This window comes from Protopterus annectens, chromosome 11.part0 (genome assembly GCF_019279795.1).
Source record: "Protopterus annectens isolate FY-2018-M chromosome 11.part0, PAN1.0, whole genome shotgun sequence".
Taxonomy (NCBI): domain Eukaryota; kingdom Metazoa; phylum Chordata; order Ceratodontiformes; family Protopteridae; genus Protopterus; species Protopterus annectens.
In genome coordinates, this window is record NC_056745.1 from 409,716,643 (window position 1) to 409,733,655 (window position 17,013).

A 17,013-nucleotide genomic window follows, 5' to 3' on the forward strand; every position below is an offset into this window, starting at 1 on the left:
ACATAGATCAATATATTTCTTAACTTACCTGTCTGAATAGTTATATACATTTCTTAACCACCTTTCAATCTACTAATAAAATGGAAGGCACAGCTTGATTCTCAGCACTTGTGCAATCACTGAAAGTTAAGTGTAGTCATCTTGTATTTAGAAGTCAGCATTTTATGTCAGTGCTGGTAGTAGCATACATTCCTAAAGACCTATATTGCACAGTTTAACAAAGGGATTGTGTCTAGATCCAAAGATATCATTGCCCCCCCCCCTTTCTCAGCCCATACCACAACTGGAATGCCCACAGAGATACCTTACTAAAAGGATACAAGGCCTAAACAATGTGGACCAACTCAAAGCTCCCTGTCATTATACTCTGTATCCTTCAGACTGCTAAGAGGTGACCTGAGTCTGGCATACAGGGCATCATCCAACCCAATAATGATGGTCTTATTGCTCATCAGCAAGTCAAATGACATTAGAAATACATGGCCCAGGAATCTAATCCTGTTGTGCTTAACAGAGTAGTTTGGAGGGACAGGTATATCTCACAGAAGGTACCACTGGTCTGGAACAGACTACTTCTTCACGTAAAATAAATCTCATCCCTGTCCATATTCAAGTACAGCTTGGATCTATGGTTGGGAAACAAAACATTTACCCCACGACTTCCCCCCTATATTACTAATGGACAGAGGCACCTCCTAAATGCTTTATCCTATACATGGGTTCCATCAAATTATCTATGGTATGATCCCAGTTATTCTAATTAGGATTAATATATAATTATCAACCATGGATGGGTAAGTCCACTCTTTAACCAAATGGCATAGGTTAATGCAAGCACCTAAAGGGAAATTGGCTAGGCTTAAAATGGCCCACAAGGGCAGCTAGTCTAGTACTTACCCACGAACCTATATAGCTTGTTCTACTTGGCTAGCTCAGTTGCATCAACAGTTTTTTTATGCCAATTAAACTGTCAAGTGAATTCAGTACTTTGTCTTAAACTTTTTGATGGGTAGCAAATATCCTTTGATGGTGACTTACTTATGTTCCAAAGTTTTTGTTAACTTTCACAAAAGTTTTTTAAACATTCAGAAATTTATTGAAGTATAGAGCAGCATGTGAAAATCAATTAGCTGCATCCTAAAATAAAAGTAAACGCATGAAGGATTAGTATACACTAGTCTGCAAACTCCAGACACAGTTCTGATCCAGGGAATGTATGTAGAAATGAACATTCCATCAGGCATTAGCACACAACAAACCAGTACTTTGGCAAACTTCCTCCTTCCTGGGCTGCAGACATGTGGATTATCTTCCCATGTTTCCAAAAAATCTAACAACACTTGATATTGCTTGATCAGCTAAACTTGTTACTGTGATATTGGCAGTTGAGAAAAGGTAACAGTTTATTTTCTTCTGAAGTGTTTTTATCATTAAGACCAAGTGGTTAGCTTTGGATGAATGAGTGCATGTTTCTGTCTTTAATACACCACTGCTCTTCCTGATTTGGTCAGACTTAATGAACATCACATTTCACATCTTCGCAATTTGCAGACAAATTCTGATTTACAGAAAAATAATGATTTAATTACCTGATTTTTAGAATCACTGTCTAGTTATCAGAATATCCTGTATTTAATTTATCGTAGACTTGAATGTTAGTGTGATTAAAAGCTGTGTTTTAGCTGTAATCTGAGCCCTAAAATCTCAAGTAATTTTTCCATTCATCAGAATTTATGTCTAGGAAATAAGGATGTTCAGATTCAGTAAATAATGAGATTTTATCGTACTGTAAAGAAGTATTTTTGATTGCAGTCTTACTGATGTTGTTTTTCAGAATGTTAGCAAAGTGAGCAAAATATGCTTTATAGAAACGTGCCCTTTTTCTGAGGTGTATGGTTTCCTTTTTTTTTCACCCAGAATGGCAATTATGTAGATTATAAACTAACCCTACACACACACACACACATATATATATATATATATATATATATATATATATATGTGTACAGACACATTTTGTTGTGTAACACAATCTTACTGTACTAATTTGTTGTTCTTTTGCCAGCTAATTGATGGTATAAAGGGTGAAGTGTTGGGTCAGAGTGAGCCCCAGAATGCTCGTATTCGAAGCTGCTGTATTCATAGAAGTGGCCAGCTTGCAAGCTTGGGTTGTCAGGATGGTACTGTAAAGGTAAGCCCTTGGAATATGAATATAAACTGTAAGTGTAATGCAGATGCTCAGATTTGAATTGATCTAGATAATGTGCTAATTGAATGATAAAGCACAACTTGGTTAATTTTGTTCTGAGTCACTTTAAGAGCAGGTTGAAACATGAATTAAAGTTGAGTGGTTTCTATGTGCTAGAGGGATGATGTATATTAAAAAATAAAAAAAAACTACAGGAATGAGTCTGCTAATCCTGCCCTGGTACATTTCTTTGTTTGAGCTGTGTGAGAAGATTGGGATCAGTACTTACATTTCAACAAGATGTTTGATTTGTTGCCAAACGCAAGATAAATAAATATGGAGAGAAGTCTGAGAGAAAATGATTGTGGGTGGAAATGTGGCAGCAGAAAGCAGGACACAGTGACGGAGTAAAAGAAAAGTAAATAGCTGGGTTTTGATATATTCTTTTCACTTTTGCCACATTAGCAGAATCAGCAGGAGATGAAGGGAGTCGGTCTTAACATGCTGTTAAGAAAGTTATCAACACAGTCTGAAACTTTACAACTGAGATTCAGTACGGAAAACTCAAGGTGCTGCATCTGGAGAACAGTAACCCTGGGACAAAGTGGAAGATAGAGGAAGGTTATAGTTTGAATCTATAGGACAGAAAATAGGAAAGATTATGTACAGTAATGAGCTTCTAGAAACAGGAGAAAAGCATAACAATGGTTAACAGAATGTTAGTCTGCATTTCTGGGTCATAGACACCCTGGGACAGGAAGGAGTTCTACCCGCTTATTAGCTACTGGTGAAGCCTTCGTTGGAATGCTTAGTCTATTTTGGAGATCAGATATGGAAGATGAAAGAAAGAGATTAGAGAGACTGCATAAAAAGATGTCTAGAATGGTAAGAGGAATGGAATTTTATTCATGTGGAAAGGAGCTGTTTTCCTGGAGGCTGGGATGGAAATGGGGATATGGTTTGGGTCCTTAAACACATTAGCAGGAATTACAATGTAACTGAAGTTGAAGGAGTAGGACATGAAAGTAAGGGAGTTTGAATTTGAACCTTATAGATCATACTCAGCTTAGACAAGAGAAAACACTGGTTCACCGAGAGGGTTCCAGAGAAATTGCTTCCTGTATTTGAGAGTATAACACAAAATACCACAACATTTTACAAGGGCATGGGTAACTGAAAAATGCTGAGGAAAACAGGGAACAGCACGGGTACATAGTACAGGCTGAGAGTCTTCAGCAGGTAACATGTACACTATAAGTCTTTTCCTGCCAGCATAAATCTGTAGGTATGTGTGTAATTATATTGAATGAATTTAATGCACCCACAGCAGTAATGTACTGTTTGTATATTAACTCTGTTGAAATATTTGATAAACTCATGGAATTTATTAAGATATCAAACCGAGAAGGAAGGTTCCTTTATATTCAGATATGTACACTTATCCCTGAATTTGTTTGTATCTTTGAATTTATCTGTTTGCATGTGTCAAGGGTTTTCGAGAACAGGCTGTCTCTGATTTGTAATGCCATTTGTGCTTTTTTTTTGTTTTTTTGTAAAGGTGGCAGGCAGGAAACCATGTGTGTACTAAAGGGTGAAATATTTTGGCAGTAACCCATGACTGGGAAGCCTACATAATGAAATGAAGCCAACCGTGGTTAAATTCTGTGATACCCACACTCATGAATGGGTTATTGCTATTATACAGTGACATTATTTAATAAAGATAATGCTTACCTTTCTTAAATATAAGTGCCGCGGTGGTACAGCGGTAGCGTTGTTGCCTCACAGCAAGAGGTTCTCCTGTTCGATTCTCGACTGGAGTGCCTTCTGTGTGGAGTCTGCATGTCCTCCCCACGGTTGAGTGGCCTCCGAAAGACGTGCCTTTGCTGAAGGTTGGGCATTGGGCTGGTAACTCAGCACCATAAAAAAATCTACTGCCAATCATTAGCAGACCGGAGTTCTGCTGTGGCGACCCCTAACTGGGAAAAGCCGAAAAGACAAACAACAACTTACCTTTCTTAAATAATGTCTTTGTATAATGGCGCTGTAGTGTTTTTCCACGTTCTTCCTTGTTTTACTGATGACTGTTCATGTGTATGGGACTCAATTCCCATGCTTGCACAGTACATAAGTGCTGCTGCCTTTTTTCCCTACCATTATAACCTCTAAATGCAAGAAACCCGGACAAAGCCCAACATAATGGGGGGACAAAGGTCTAAAAATAGGCAGAGATTTTATCGCTTTTAGAAAGTTGCTGGAATAAGAGGTTTTGTGTTAATGTCCATTTTCTGAAAGATATGAAGCCTAAACCTTAAATGTCTGTCATTCAATGACTTCAGTTCCCCGTGGCTTGCTAGAAAAGATTTTTTATGAGAAAAAGACCAAAAGTTTGAGAAATAAATCTGGACATTTTGTGAAAATGTAGACAGTTGAGAGGTGCGAGAGTCTGCTGGGATTTTAGTAGGGACAGTGCAGCAATACAGGGTTCATAGATGTTTACTGGGCTAATGACCACAAGGGCCTTTTAAGCCTAGTCATGCATCCCAAATCACTGACAAGTTCTGATACCCTTGATAAGTGTAAGCATGGGCCTGGAAGATGAACCATTTACAGGTTACCTATGTCCGTTAGAGACATAGGTGCCAAATCCAGGGATGAATTTCTGGTTTCCCATCCAGTTGTCCAAGTTGCACTTCAATTGGGTTAGGGAGGAACTCTCCTTCACATGGATGGGGAGCCTGTTCCATAGACGGGATAGTCTCTGGGATACAAACCCAGCTCTTCAGCAGGTCCCTATTTATATCACAGGCAAGGTTTAAGTCTTTAGTACAGGTAATTCTGGTGCATAGATCTCTGCTCAAAAATCTGTAGGAGGCAGAATACAGGGATAGGGCCTTGAGACAGTCTGCATAGGACATTTTACTTATGCCCTGTAATCTTAAACCTCTGTGGACATTCCCATTGTTGGATATGCCTGGTAAGGTACATAACCAAAGGGGGCATTGTACTCATTGATAAGTTGCTGAATGCCAAATACAGTGGAACAATGACTTCCTTGGACTTAGATGCCATAGCTTTGTTTATAAGTTGCGCAGCATAGAATGATTTCCTGACCACTGTAGACATATGATGGTCAAAAACTAATTTACTATCTGTGTGTGTCCTTAAATCCCTGACTACTAGGTCAACTCTAAAGGGTGTATTGTCAATATGATCGTTACCAGGGATGGATGACTTCCCAAAGGATACTATTATGCATTTCTTGGCATTTAGTTTTAATCCATGGCTCTGACACCAGTTGTTTGAAAGTGTCAGCCCCTCCTGCAGAACATTTGTGTCAGGTACATTTAGTTTTGCAGAACATACCTGAATTTGCTTGTATCTTGCTGCATCTTCTAAGCATATGCCATTGGAGAAGCCCAGCCACTCAGTGTACTTCAGCAGCCAGAGCTTTTTTCTATTGGTATATTCCCAATTTACAATGGGCACAATGATTGGGCTGTCCAATCAGCATGCAGGTTTTTGAATGGCAGTGAGATGTCATAGGTTCATAGGTGTGTACTAGGCTAATGACCCTGGAGCCTTTACAAGCCTACCCAGTAGGTTTACCCTGCCATTGTGCCACTCGACCGTGGCTCCCAGTGCCTCTGTCGACTAAAGCCACTGGAGTGATCCCTGGGGTGAATTTTCTATTTCCCATCCACTCATCAAGATTTTTCTTGAAGATGATCAGTGAGGTGCTCTGCCTGCCATGTATGGGAAGTCTGTTCCATAGCATGGGCAGTCTCTGGGTTATGAACCTGTCCCTCAAGCACGTTCTGTTGATTGTGGTAATGAGGTTGAGGTCTCTGGAGCGTGTGGTATGGAGGGATTGGGATTTCTTTAGATGTAACATTTCTAACGGAGCTGGGTCAGACATGGCTTTTTAAGACAAGCAAAGATCGCCTCTAAGTAGGCGATATGAGACAGAGAATAGTTGGTGTTTTTTTGAGTCTGTCCATATAGGACAAATGTTTAAGGCCTAGGATCCTCTTTGTGAGGTACTTTTGTGGCCTCTCCAGTTGTTGCAGGTGTTTAGTGAGGTATATGCCAAAAGAGGCATTGTACTCGATGATTGGCCTAATGAGGGAAGAGTAGAGGGAGACAATGACCTCTTTCTTCCTGGATGCAAAATCCTCAGTAATGAGATTATTTATCACAGATTACAGATTATTTTATTACAGATTATCATTGTATAATTTGGTCATACTCTGTCACCTGTAAGTTAATGATGGATTCCTCCATGTTTGTATCTAATCAGAATGTCCACACACACAAGCAAAACTAGTCAAAATGGAGGCATGAGACAGATAGATGGGATGCAAGGTAACAGCACAGTTGATCATATGGAACCAGCAAATAGAGTAAAACAATGCAAGGTAACTATATAGAGAAGAATGCATATATCAGCGTATATACTGAAACTTTAATACTCTCCTGTTCTGAAATGCTGTAAAAATGCAATTTCTTGTTCATTTTAACTAATTCGTAAACTTCCTGAAAACATAAATGTTGATATTTAGACAGATGGACTATTTTTTGGAAAAGCAACACTAATTAGAGAACCAACTCTAACAAACAAAAGCAATAATAACATATCTTCTTTATATTTAGCACTTGAATCTTGTCTCTAATGATTGAAAGATGGAAGATTCCTCTTTTTGGAGTTTGATTATTACCATCTTTGATATCAGGCCTTTATATATATCATATGTAGTTTAATTTTTCCTTTGTTTATATTTCATCTTTTACTATTATTATATTGTTAAAATGTATTAATATTTATTACTTATGTTAAAAAATGAAATAGTTTCTTTGAGTAAAAAAAAAAAAGAACAGGAACATATTTATAAAGATGTATGTATAACATGTCTCAAATTACCTATGACACAGTATTACCATGGTGGACCCCTTTTTCACACTTGAGAAGATAAAACTTTTAGTAATTCTATATTCAGTAATGCACAGTAACTTACATTAGCTAATCTTGATACATCCTGTATCCAAGTCATCTTTTGGCATAACTATTCACTCTTTTTTATCCCTCTGTTTATCTGAACTTTCATCCCTTTATTTTTCATCACTAATACTACATAACAGGTGAAAAAAAAAACTTTTCCACTTACAATTTACCCTTAGTTGTACATCGCTAAGATTCTAATTTAGCATTTTGAAACAGCAGTGAATGGATAACCACTTTCTTTAACACAATCTCCATTTTATAACAGGCTTTAAAACCTAATTCATCATCAAGTACTTCATATATTCCCATAAACAAAATACTTATTAGCTTTCTAATGACTTATTGAATCCAAACTCATCATACCCGATAAGTATCAAAGTGATGAATTTGTTAAAAATAAGAAGGGTAGCTTGGAGGAAGCAGAGGACTATCCATATCCCACCATTTATATAATAGTACTCCAGGTTGCACGTCTTTTAATTTCTTAACAGGTGTATTGAGTTTGCAGTCAGTATCAAACTAGGTTTCTGATTTAATCACCAAAGCATCATACCCTTGAGAGCATAATGTTGTAACTTGTCCATGTATATTACATGACATACTGCAAACAATATTGTATTTGAACAAAGAACATGATAGACTAGATGTCTTTTACCATGTATCAGAGAAAACATGCACTGCACATGGCCAGTGAAATATGCATCTGTTCTGTCTCTGTTGTTAAGTGATGCTTCATCTGTCTTTCCATCCAGTATATTAAAAAATAAGTAAAATATAAAGGCAATTCACAGTGAACTAGAAAACCAAAGCACTTCTTTTATTAAATCTCAGGCAGTTCCATACCCAGAATGGAATTCTAACTACTGTGTTTGTATGCTTAATATTGCTTTTAAGCAAGTATGGGGATTTTCTAAATTGTTTTATGACTTGGACTGGAAAACTGAAGTCCTGTGGTGTCATTTGAACACTAGGGACTGCATCATTCATGTAGAGCAGCAATTTAACTGTGCTTGTTTTTGTTTATCAGCTTCATTTTGAACATACTGCATTTTATCAGTTCTTCATTTATATGATATTTACTACTGATTTAACATCACTGTATCCATTTTAATTGTTCAATCACGATTTTACCGCAAATTATTTTGATTGCATTTCTGTGGAGATTTTTTCCATTTCTGACAGGGGGCTGTCTAAGTAAATGCTTATTTATGCTGTTTTAAAATGTTTCTGTGTGATTTAAGGTTTAATTTAATATTTGATTTATTAGCAATATTTGAACAAATGAATTTTACTTTGTACTGTGACAGTATGTGCTGTTCTTTACTACACTGTGCAGGTTGTAGAACAAGATTTAACATATTTTAAACTGTTTCTGCTATATTTTATGCTGTTTAGCCTTATTTCCTGTGTGGGGTAATAGTTTATATTTGCTGTTATTGTTACCCTTAGTCAGTCCTTAATAGTGTCCTTTTTTAATTCTGGCTAGTTGTTTTTTTTTTCCCTGACCTGATGGATCCTGACACGACTGCCCTCCCCCCTCCATCAAATCCATTTGCAGCTGAAAGGCAAAAAAATCAACAAAGACATTGCTCAGCCTACATTTTTTGACTCTGCTGTTGCCTGCATATCACTTATCTTTTTCAAGTCACCCTATGTTGTGAGCCCACAGCCCTCTATGGTATGGAGGTCAAACACCTCCTCCTAGGCTGCCCCAGTCCCTGGTTCCAGGGAACCAAGCCCTGTAAGAGCAGGAGAGGTCTGGGGTAAGTTATGCCTTGCTACACATAATACTCTGTTCACAGATATTTTGTCCACTAGTGTAGTTCACAGTAAAAAGAAACAAAAACTTCACGATAATGCAATGAGGTTATTATTGTGTTAGGGCTGACATGGTCTGCTTAGCTAAAAATTCTTTATAGTCATCTAATCCCAGAGACTATGTTTCTTTCGGAATGACTATGGGCCTACCTTCAATAGAAATCAGTCTCTGGCTACAGATTTTGATGGAGTCTGTGATGCAGACAATAGTGAACACTGTCCAAGCTGATTCTTCAGAAGGTGAACAGTTTCAAAAACCCAAGAAGGTGTTCACCTTTCTACATATGCTAGTTATGTTTAGAGATGTGTTTGACTGTAAGCAAGCTGGAGCTGCACCAGAGATTGGTAAAGTTTAAGAGCTCATTGTGGATGAGATTCCAATTTTTTGTCTGCTCCTTCTCCGTTACCGGCCTTAGAAAATGTATATAAAACTGTATGTAAGCCGCTGTGGTTAGTGAACCAGTTCCTAACAAGACTATGAGGGAAATACATGGTGTACTCTGATCTTGCAGCTCTTTTTCACCTTTGTCAGCTGACCCAGCTGCAGCTAATCCAGCTTTCAACTCTAACAAGACATTCTTGACTTCATATACACCCTTGTATAAAATTGGCAGTGGGTTCGAATCTCAGGAAAATAAAGTTGGCTCTTACTAGTAATTTAGTCTTTCATATTCTAAATTATTTATACTTTGTATGGATGTTTATTTTGCAATGTTTAAATGACTGATGCATCTTTGCCTGCTCAACAAAAGTGCTTATATGAATGAGGTTGTTTATAGTGTGACTCAGGTTTGCAAACAAGCCTTGAGTAATGTCTTGGAAGGTGCAGACACAGTTTCTCACAATCCAGACATATTTGTTGCAATGAGAAAATATTTCTGGTTGCATAACCAGAATTTTTCCTGCAGATTTAAAAACTAAGATGTTGAATGCTCCTTTTACGTTCTGAATTGGTGTTTGGTCCTGATACTACCCTGATTCTTAAACAGTGGGTTGATAGAGGTAAATTGATGCGTAGGGCATCTAGAATGTGTCATATTTCCAGTTTCTTCCCTAATGAGACATCCAGCTTCAAAGGACAGAACAAACAAAATTCCCAGCTTAAGAAGAATCATGGTACCAAGAGGAAATGGCAGAAAGATAATGCTTCCATACCAAATAAAAGGGTTTTGTTTCTCAAAAAGGATCAATCTCCAGCTAAAGAATGATTGTGCCGAGACTCTGGCATCCTGTCTCTTCATCCTGCTCCTCCTCCCCCTTTCCTCTTTCCCCAGGTTTTTGCTAAACCTAGCAGCTTGACCACAGATTGGCTGAGAAAAATGTATGCTGAGAATAATTCAGAAAGGATACTCTAGGCAGTGGACAGAAAATCCTTCTCCCTTCAGGGACCCCCCCCCCCCCCGCACCTGTCAGCCCGGACTCCTTCACCTGTTGCAAGCAGGGGTTATAGAACAGTTTCTGAACCACAAATAGGAAAAAAGATTCTACTTTTGAATCTTTTTTGGTACCCAGAAGGTAGCTGTCATGGAAACCAGTGTTAGATTTAGCTTGCCTAATACTCCTTCTGTACCACTGTTTCATGGTGACTTTTATTTATGAGACATGCTTATCACATTCCAATTACTCCTTCTGTACCACTGTTTCATGGTGACTTTTATTTCTGAAAGATGCTTATCACATTCCAATTGCTTCCAATTTAAGAATATATCTGAGATCTGCTGCAGCTGGCTCATGTTATCTGTTTTTTTGCATTACCCTTTGGGCTATCTTTTGCACATGGAGTATTCATGAAGGGTCTGGTGGCAGTGTTTACTTACAGGGCATCCACATTTTCCCCTTATTTAGACTACTTGCTGATGTTTGCATAGTCTGTTCCCAGATGTTGAGGATCTTTAGACAAGCTCTCGACCCTTCTAGCTCACTTGAGATTTCAAGTTGAGTCCTGTCTCACACCCTCTCAAAAAATTGTTTTCCTGGGGTGTATGATAGATACAGGAAAAAAAGAATGGCCTTCCTACCAGAAGATGAAGTCATGATGTATCAGAACATTTTCAGGGTGTTCTGTCTTCAAGAAGATGCTTCTGCAAGACAGTTTCTCAAAATTCTAGACATCATGACATCAGTGATCCTCATGATAACACTGGCCAGACTCCATATGAGAAAGATTCAGTGGTACTTAAATTGTTGGCCCCATCACCTATCGCCCTTAAAGTTCCAGGTACCGGTGCTGGAATTTGTGAAATGAGACTTACAGTGGTGGAGGGATCAGATGTGTCTCATTCCAAGCCTATCCTTCTCCCTCCAGACCCCAGTTCAGTCAATCTAGACAGACTCATTAGATTTTGCATGGGGAGCAATTTCCATGCAAGTTCAAGTGCAGGGCAGATGGGGTCCTTCAGATGCTAAAAGCACATGAACTTCAAAGAAATTTTAGCAGCAGTTCAGGTTATAGTCCCACAAGTCCCCTTTTAGTGGTCATCAACACCACCACTGTCATGGAATAACTGAACAAACAAGGGGTAGAAGGTCATACCCTCTTTGCCAGTTGGCAGTGATGGCCTGGGAACTAGCCTTGCAGCATTTGCAGGCCTCATACAGCATGTCAGAATAAAACATAGTGGCAGACGGTCTAAACAGGTCCCAAATGGACCCGCACAAGTGGAAACTCAGGACAGATGCCTTCCAGGATTTGATCCGGATGTGACGAATACCTCAAATAGATCTGCTACCCTCATTTCAAAATAGATAGAAAAATTCTGTTTGAGACATCCCTGCAGCCATGCTTGGAGGACAGATGGATTTTATTCCCTTGGACGTAAATGTTCATTATGCATTTCCACCCTTTCAACTGATAATCAAAGTACTTCTGAAGACTAGGAAAGAATTACCAAAGATCATTGTGGTGACCTCCTTTTGGCCCAGGCAGAGTTGGTTCTCCATTTTAATAGAATTTGCCAAAGCAGTTACCATACACTTTCTCATACTCTGGATGTACTTATACACTGTCAAGGGTGACTGGTACACCCCAACTTAGAGCAATTGCATCTGACAGCCTGGATGAGTTTGTCTTGATACCTTTTAGGCACTTGTTCCATGATGATGTACAGTAGGTATTAAAGGAGGCAAGAAGACGTGCAGCAAGAAAATCTTTTGTTACTAGTGGTAGATGTTTCGTAGGTGGTGCCCATCCAATAACAGACAGCCTGGTATATGGAGTCTGTCCCGCTGGTTTTGAAATATCTGTGTAAGCTACTTGACGATGGCTTATCTTATGCATCTATAAAGTTGCATCTTTTAACCATTTCAGCTTGTCTGCTCATGGATCCCTGTTTGTCTTTTTGGTCAAACAATTTATGAAAGGAGTACTGCACCTGAGACCCCCTTCAAAAGCAAATTCCTTCACCTTGGGATCTCAACTTTGTTTTTGAAAATTAACCCCATCGCCTTTTGAACCTCCCTTTTTGGCTGATTTAACGTTCATCACTTGGAAAACTATTTTGCTTACTACTCTGACATCTGCAAGGCAAGTCTCTCTGCTGCAAGCCCTCATAGTGGGCCAACCTTATTTTCACAAGGACAGAGTTGTTTTACACACTGATTCAACTTTTCATGGCAAAAGTAATTTGTAAATTTACCCTGAATCAATTCATCAATCTCCTAGCTTTCTTTCTGGAATCTAATAACAAGGGAGAGAAGATTTTGGATACCTTGGATGTGCATAGGCAGCTCAGGTGCTACCTTGACAAAACTAAGCTCTTCAGGAAGGCTGAACAGACTGTTCTTGGGCTAAGAGGGGTAAACCTTTTTCTAAGCAAACAGTTCTTCATTGGTTGTCTTCTGCTATTGTTTTTATTTATTTATTTATTTGTTACTTATACCATGATAAATGTATTCCAGGCAAAATTAAGGCAAATTCCACTATAGCCTTATCTTCTTTGGTGGCATATTGGAAAGGAGGGACTCTAGAAGCATTTTAGAGGAAGCAGCCTGGTCCACTGTTCATACCTTTACACTACAAAGTGGATTCTTTCTCAAGTTCCAAAGCAGGCTTTGTGAGGACCACCTGTCAGGTAGGGTAAGCTTTTGGAATCTACCCATATGCCACTTAGGCAGTGTGAATTGATGTAGTACAGTTTTGTAACTTCTACTTTCCTGTAATAGCAGATGTTTGAATTTCATACCGTCTCAGTGGCAGTACCCACCCACCATCCCAGTTTTTTCCCTTAATGGGAGGAACATAGCCGATCCCCTATCACAGGGGAGTCAGAGGAAAGAATTTTTATCCCTGGTGTAATAATTTCTGTGTTGTCATGACTTAGCTGCAAAGTGGTTCGCCACTGTTTCATGGTCACTGTAATGTAATTGATTAGTAGAGGGTGCATCTTGTACTGCTATAGGTACTCCTATATCCATGAAGGTGGGATACTATCAAATGTTTTTATCTATACATGCCATACTTAGATTCTTCCTCTTTTACAGTTCTGAGTTATGGCTTTATTTAACAACAAATGATCCTTTGTTCAGTATGACTTCCTTTTGTTACCTTTTTGTTCTATTGCCTTAATAGTTTTTTCCTAAATAACTAAAAATTCTGTCTGTATCAATTGCAGTATATAGTTTGCACGTAATCGGAAGGCAAGGTATTGGTCTATAGTTTTTTTAGGTTGGCTTGTAGGTTCACTCTTAATGAGGAGTATTGTTTTTCCTGTTGTTAACCAGACTAATGTCTCTTAAAGATGCACATATAAGTAATTCGTACTCCGGGCTAAATCTTCTTGTAAAGATTTTTTTTAAACAAGAAGTATCTTTATAAAACTTTCATGGATGACATAGGCAATCATACATTTATATCCATGAAAACAAACCACAATGACATAATTTCAGTTGCAAACATTATACATCAAAACCATATTGACAATTTTAGTTGCAAACATTATACATCACTTATTTATCCAGTCATTATCAGTCGAATATTACATAACTCATTCAGATCCTGCCTTGCTTTAAAATGTGTCCCTACTCTGCATGTATAATTCCCACAGTTCCCATTTTTCTGTGTAATTTGCCTTACCCTTTATTCACTACTTCTAGTAATGTTGGGAAAGCCATTGATTTCCATTTTCTAGTAATTGCTTTTTTGGCAGCCACCATAATCAGACTCATTATGTCTAGGCAGTTCCGATACTGTATCATAGCTCAAAAAATAACTTCCTTAGTTACACCAGTTTGCTCACCTGGTGTCTCTGACAAAGTATTCTACAGGGAATCTTTAAAGTTTGCTAACTCATTACACTCCCAGAAAATATGTTCCCAATTACTTCTTTCTTCCCCAATATTTGCTGTCTACCTGAGGAAAATTGAGTCTACTTGAGGTATAAAAATGCCTATGTAAACACTTCCAAACAAAGATTCTAAATCTTCTAGACTTTGTTGCATATGTGGATGACATACATATGCTCCCCCATTGATTGTTTCTTTGTGAATTCCTTATCCAGTCTTCCTTCCCAATCCTTTCTAACCTCCTCTGATTGATTCTTATAGTTGTCATGCAATATTTTGTATGCTCTACTAATTATTATTTTTCTAACAGAAACTTCTATTCTAGATTCTACTAAAAAATCTACCAGTGCTGCCCTTCAGGAAGGCAATCTCTATCCTGCAGTCCAAATAAATTCTTGGCCTCTTACATTACCTTTCCCTCTCTAATTATTTGCTTCCAATACCTTGGTTCTTTTTCCAGTTTTCTCCAATAAATTCGAGACCCCTCTTGGCTAATGTCTGTATCCTTAATTGCAGTCATCCCTACCGGCAGAATCTCCTGTCTCCATTCCCATGGTGAATTAGTTCTTACAATACTTTCTGCTACTTTATGAATGTAATATTCTGCGTGGTTATTATTCTCCTTAAGGATCTGCATTCAAAATCCCAGTTTCTCGAGCCCCCCCCCCCCCTCATTTCATTATCATCCCTTTCCACTTTGAATTATAGGTTTTTGCTTGTGCTTATGTATAGGAGACTTAACTGTCTAGATCTGAAATATCCCTTCAAATCTGGTAATTCCAAACTGCCTTGTTCTAGTGGAAGAATCAGCTTATCCCACCTGACTTTTGCTGTCTTCCCCTACCAGATAAAATCCTTCATCTCTTTATTAATTGCTATCCACAGCTTCTCCTCTGGTTGATAAAAAATATGCATGACCTGTATATAAAACTAAAGGGACAAGAACATTTTAACTGCTTGTGTCCTGCTATCCTTATCCATATAACAGAGATTCCAAATTCTCAGTTTTTGTGTTATCACTTGTTTAGTCTCTTCCCACATATCCTTAGCTGCCACACCAGAATCCTTTTTAATCCATACTCCTATGTACTTAATTTTATCATGTTCCCCATAATTATGTATATTGCTGAACCAATCCATGTGTGGGTACATAATTTACAGCTATTGCCTTTGTTTTAGCTTAATTAATTTTGTATCTGAAAAGACACAAAACTGCCTCAAAGAATTCCATAACACCAAAATGTCCTTTTCTGGTTTAATCAGGTATAAAATGTCATCTGTAAATAGAGCCAGCTTTTGCTGACTATCATACCAGTTATATTCTTGAATGGCTGAGTCTCTTATTTTATTTGCCAGTGGTTCTTAATATAATGCAGCTAACAAAGGGGGGAAGTGGATGCCCCTGCCTGGTTCCTCTGCTCCAACAGAAATTATCAGAGAGGATCCCACCCACTTTAATTTTTGATTCCGATCCCTCATATATCCTCCTAATCAACCTTATAATTTTATTAGGGAATGCAAATGCTTCCATTGCCTTGCTCTTAAATTCCCAGCTTGCTCTGTCATATGCTTTCTCTGCAAGAAGACCTACCAACAGCAGTGGTATTTTCTTACATTTTGCTTCCTTCTGGATCATCAGTGTTGTTTTAATGTCAGATATTTGCCTTCCCTCCACAAAGCCATATTGATCCATATCTATAAATTTTGGCATCACCTTTGCCATTCTTTTAACCATTATAGACATAAACAGTTTATAATCATGGTTTAGGATTGAAATGGGCCTGTATGAAGCTGGATCTGATGGGCCTTTACCCTCTTTAGGTATAACAGCCACCGTCACATTCTTTTAGGGTCTTGGTACTTCTCCTCTTAAAATACTGTTAAACCCTGGCTTCCAAACATCCATAGGAGTAGTTTCTATTCCCGGGAACTTTGCTGTGGATTATTTATACATCACCATTGTTTCTCATCTCCTCCTATCTTGTTAGTAATTGAGCCTCATCTACCTTTAACCTTGGCATATGTAACTCTGCCATAACATTTCCATTTGTACCTTTTCTTGATGTCCATATTTCTCTGCTTTATAAGGAATTTCATAAAATTTCTGAAATATTTCTATTACCTGTACAGGATCTCTTTTTATCTTCCTTGTTAGAGGCTCTATGAGCTTGCAGACAACCCTTTCTAGTTTCTGAAGCCTGAATCGTTAATTTTTTGTGTTCTAGAGTTATTATTGAACAGTTGCTTAATGACAATCTTTCTAAACTCATAAATATTAGTGAGGTAATCCCTTTAGTTTCTCTTTAGCATTCTTCAGTTGCTACTACTCTTGTTTTGTGAGACTCCCCCCCCCCTGTTCTGCAGCACTTTAACATTTGTCAGTCCCTTTAAGTAATTCTTGTTACTTCCTAACCTTATCTGTCTTTTATTTATTTATACCCTCTTTTTAAACTCCACTTTAATTTTATTCCACTCCGTAGTGATATCTTCAGAAGAAATTTATGTATTCTCTAATAACTCCTGAATAATTTCCACTACCCATTCCTTAATTTCCTTTCTTTTCAGCACATAGGTAGGAAAGCATCAGTGTCTCAGTTTTATTTCATTATCCTGTGTTTTTATTTTAGTTATTACTGGCACATGATCCAAAGTAGTTATTGGATGTGTATCAAAACTTTCAATTAAATGCATATGTTCCTGTGAAATGTAAGCTGTGTCCAACCTA

General features: G+C 38.0%; 1 protein-coding gene across 1 annotated transcript in view; it reads left to right on the forward strand.

Moving 5' to 3' along the window:
• APAF1 (apoptotic peptidase activating factor 1) overlaps positions 1-17,013 on the forward strand; it is a 2,040,921-nt gene that overhangs the window by 1,085,549 nt on the left and 938,359 nt on the right. Inside the window, exon 20 of the mRNA XM_044087206.1 lies at positions 2,066-2,191. Coding sequence (XP_043943141.1) covers positions 2,066-2,191 — 126 coding nt within the window. The remainder of the gene's footprint in view (positions 1-2,065; positions 2,192-17,013) is intronic.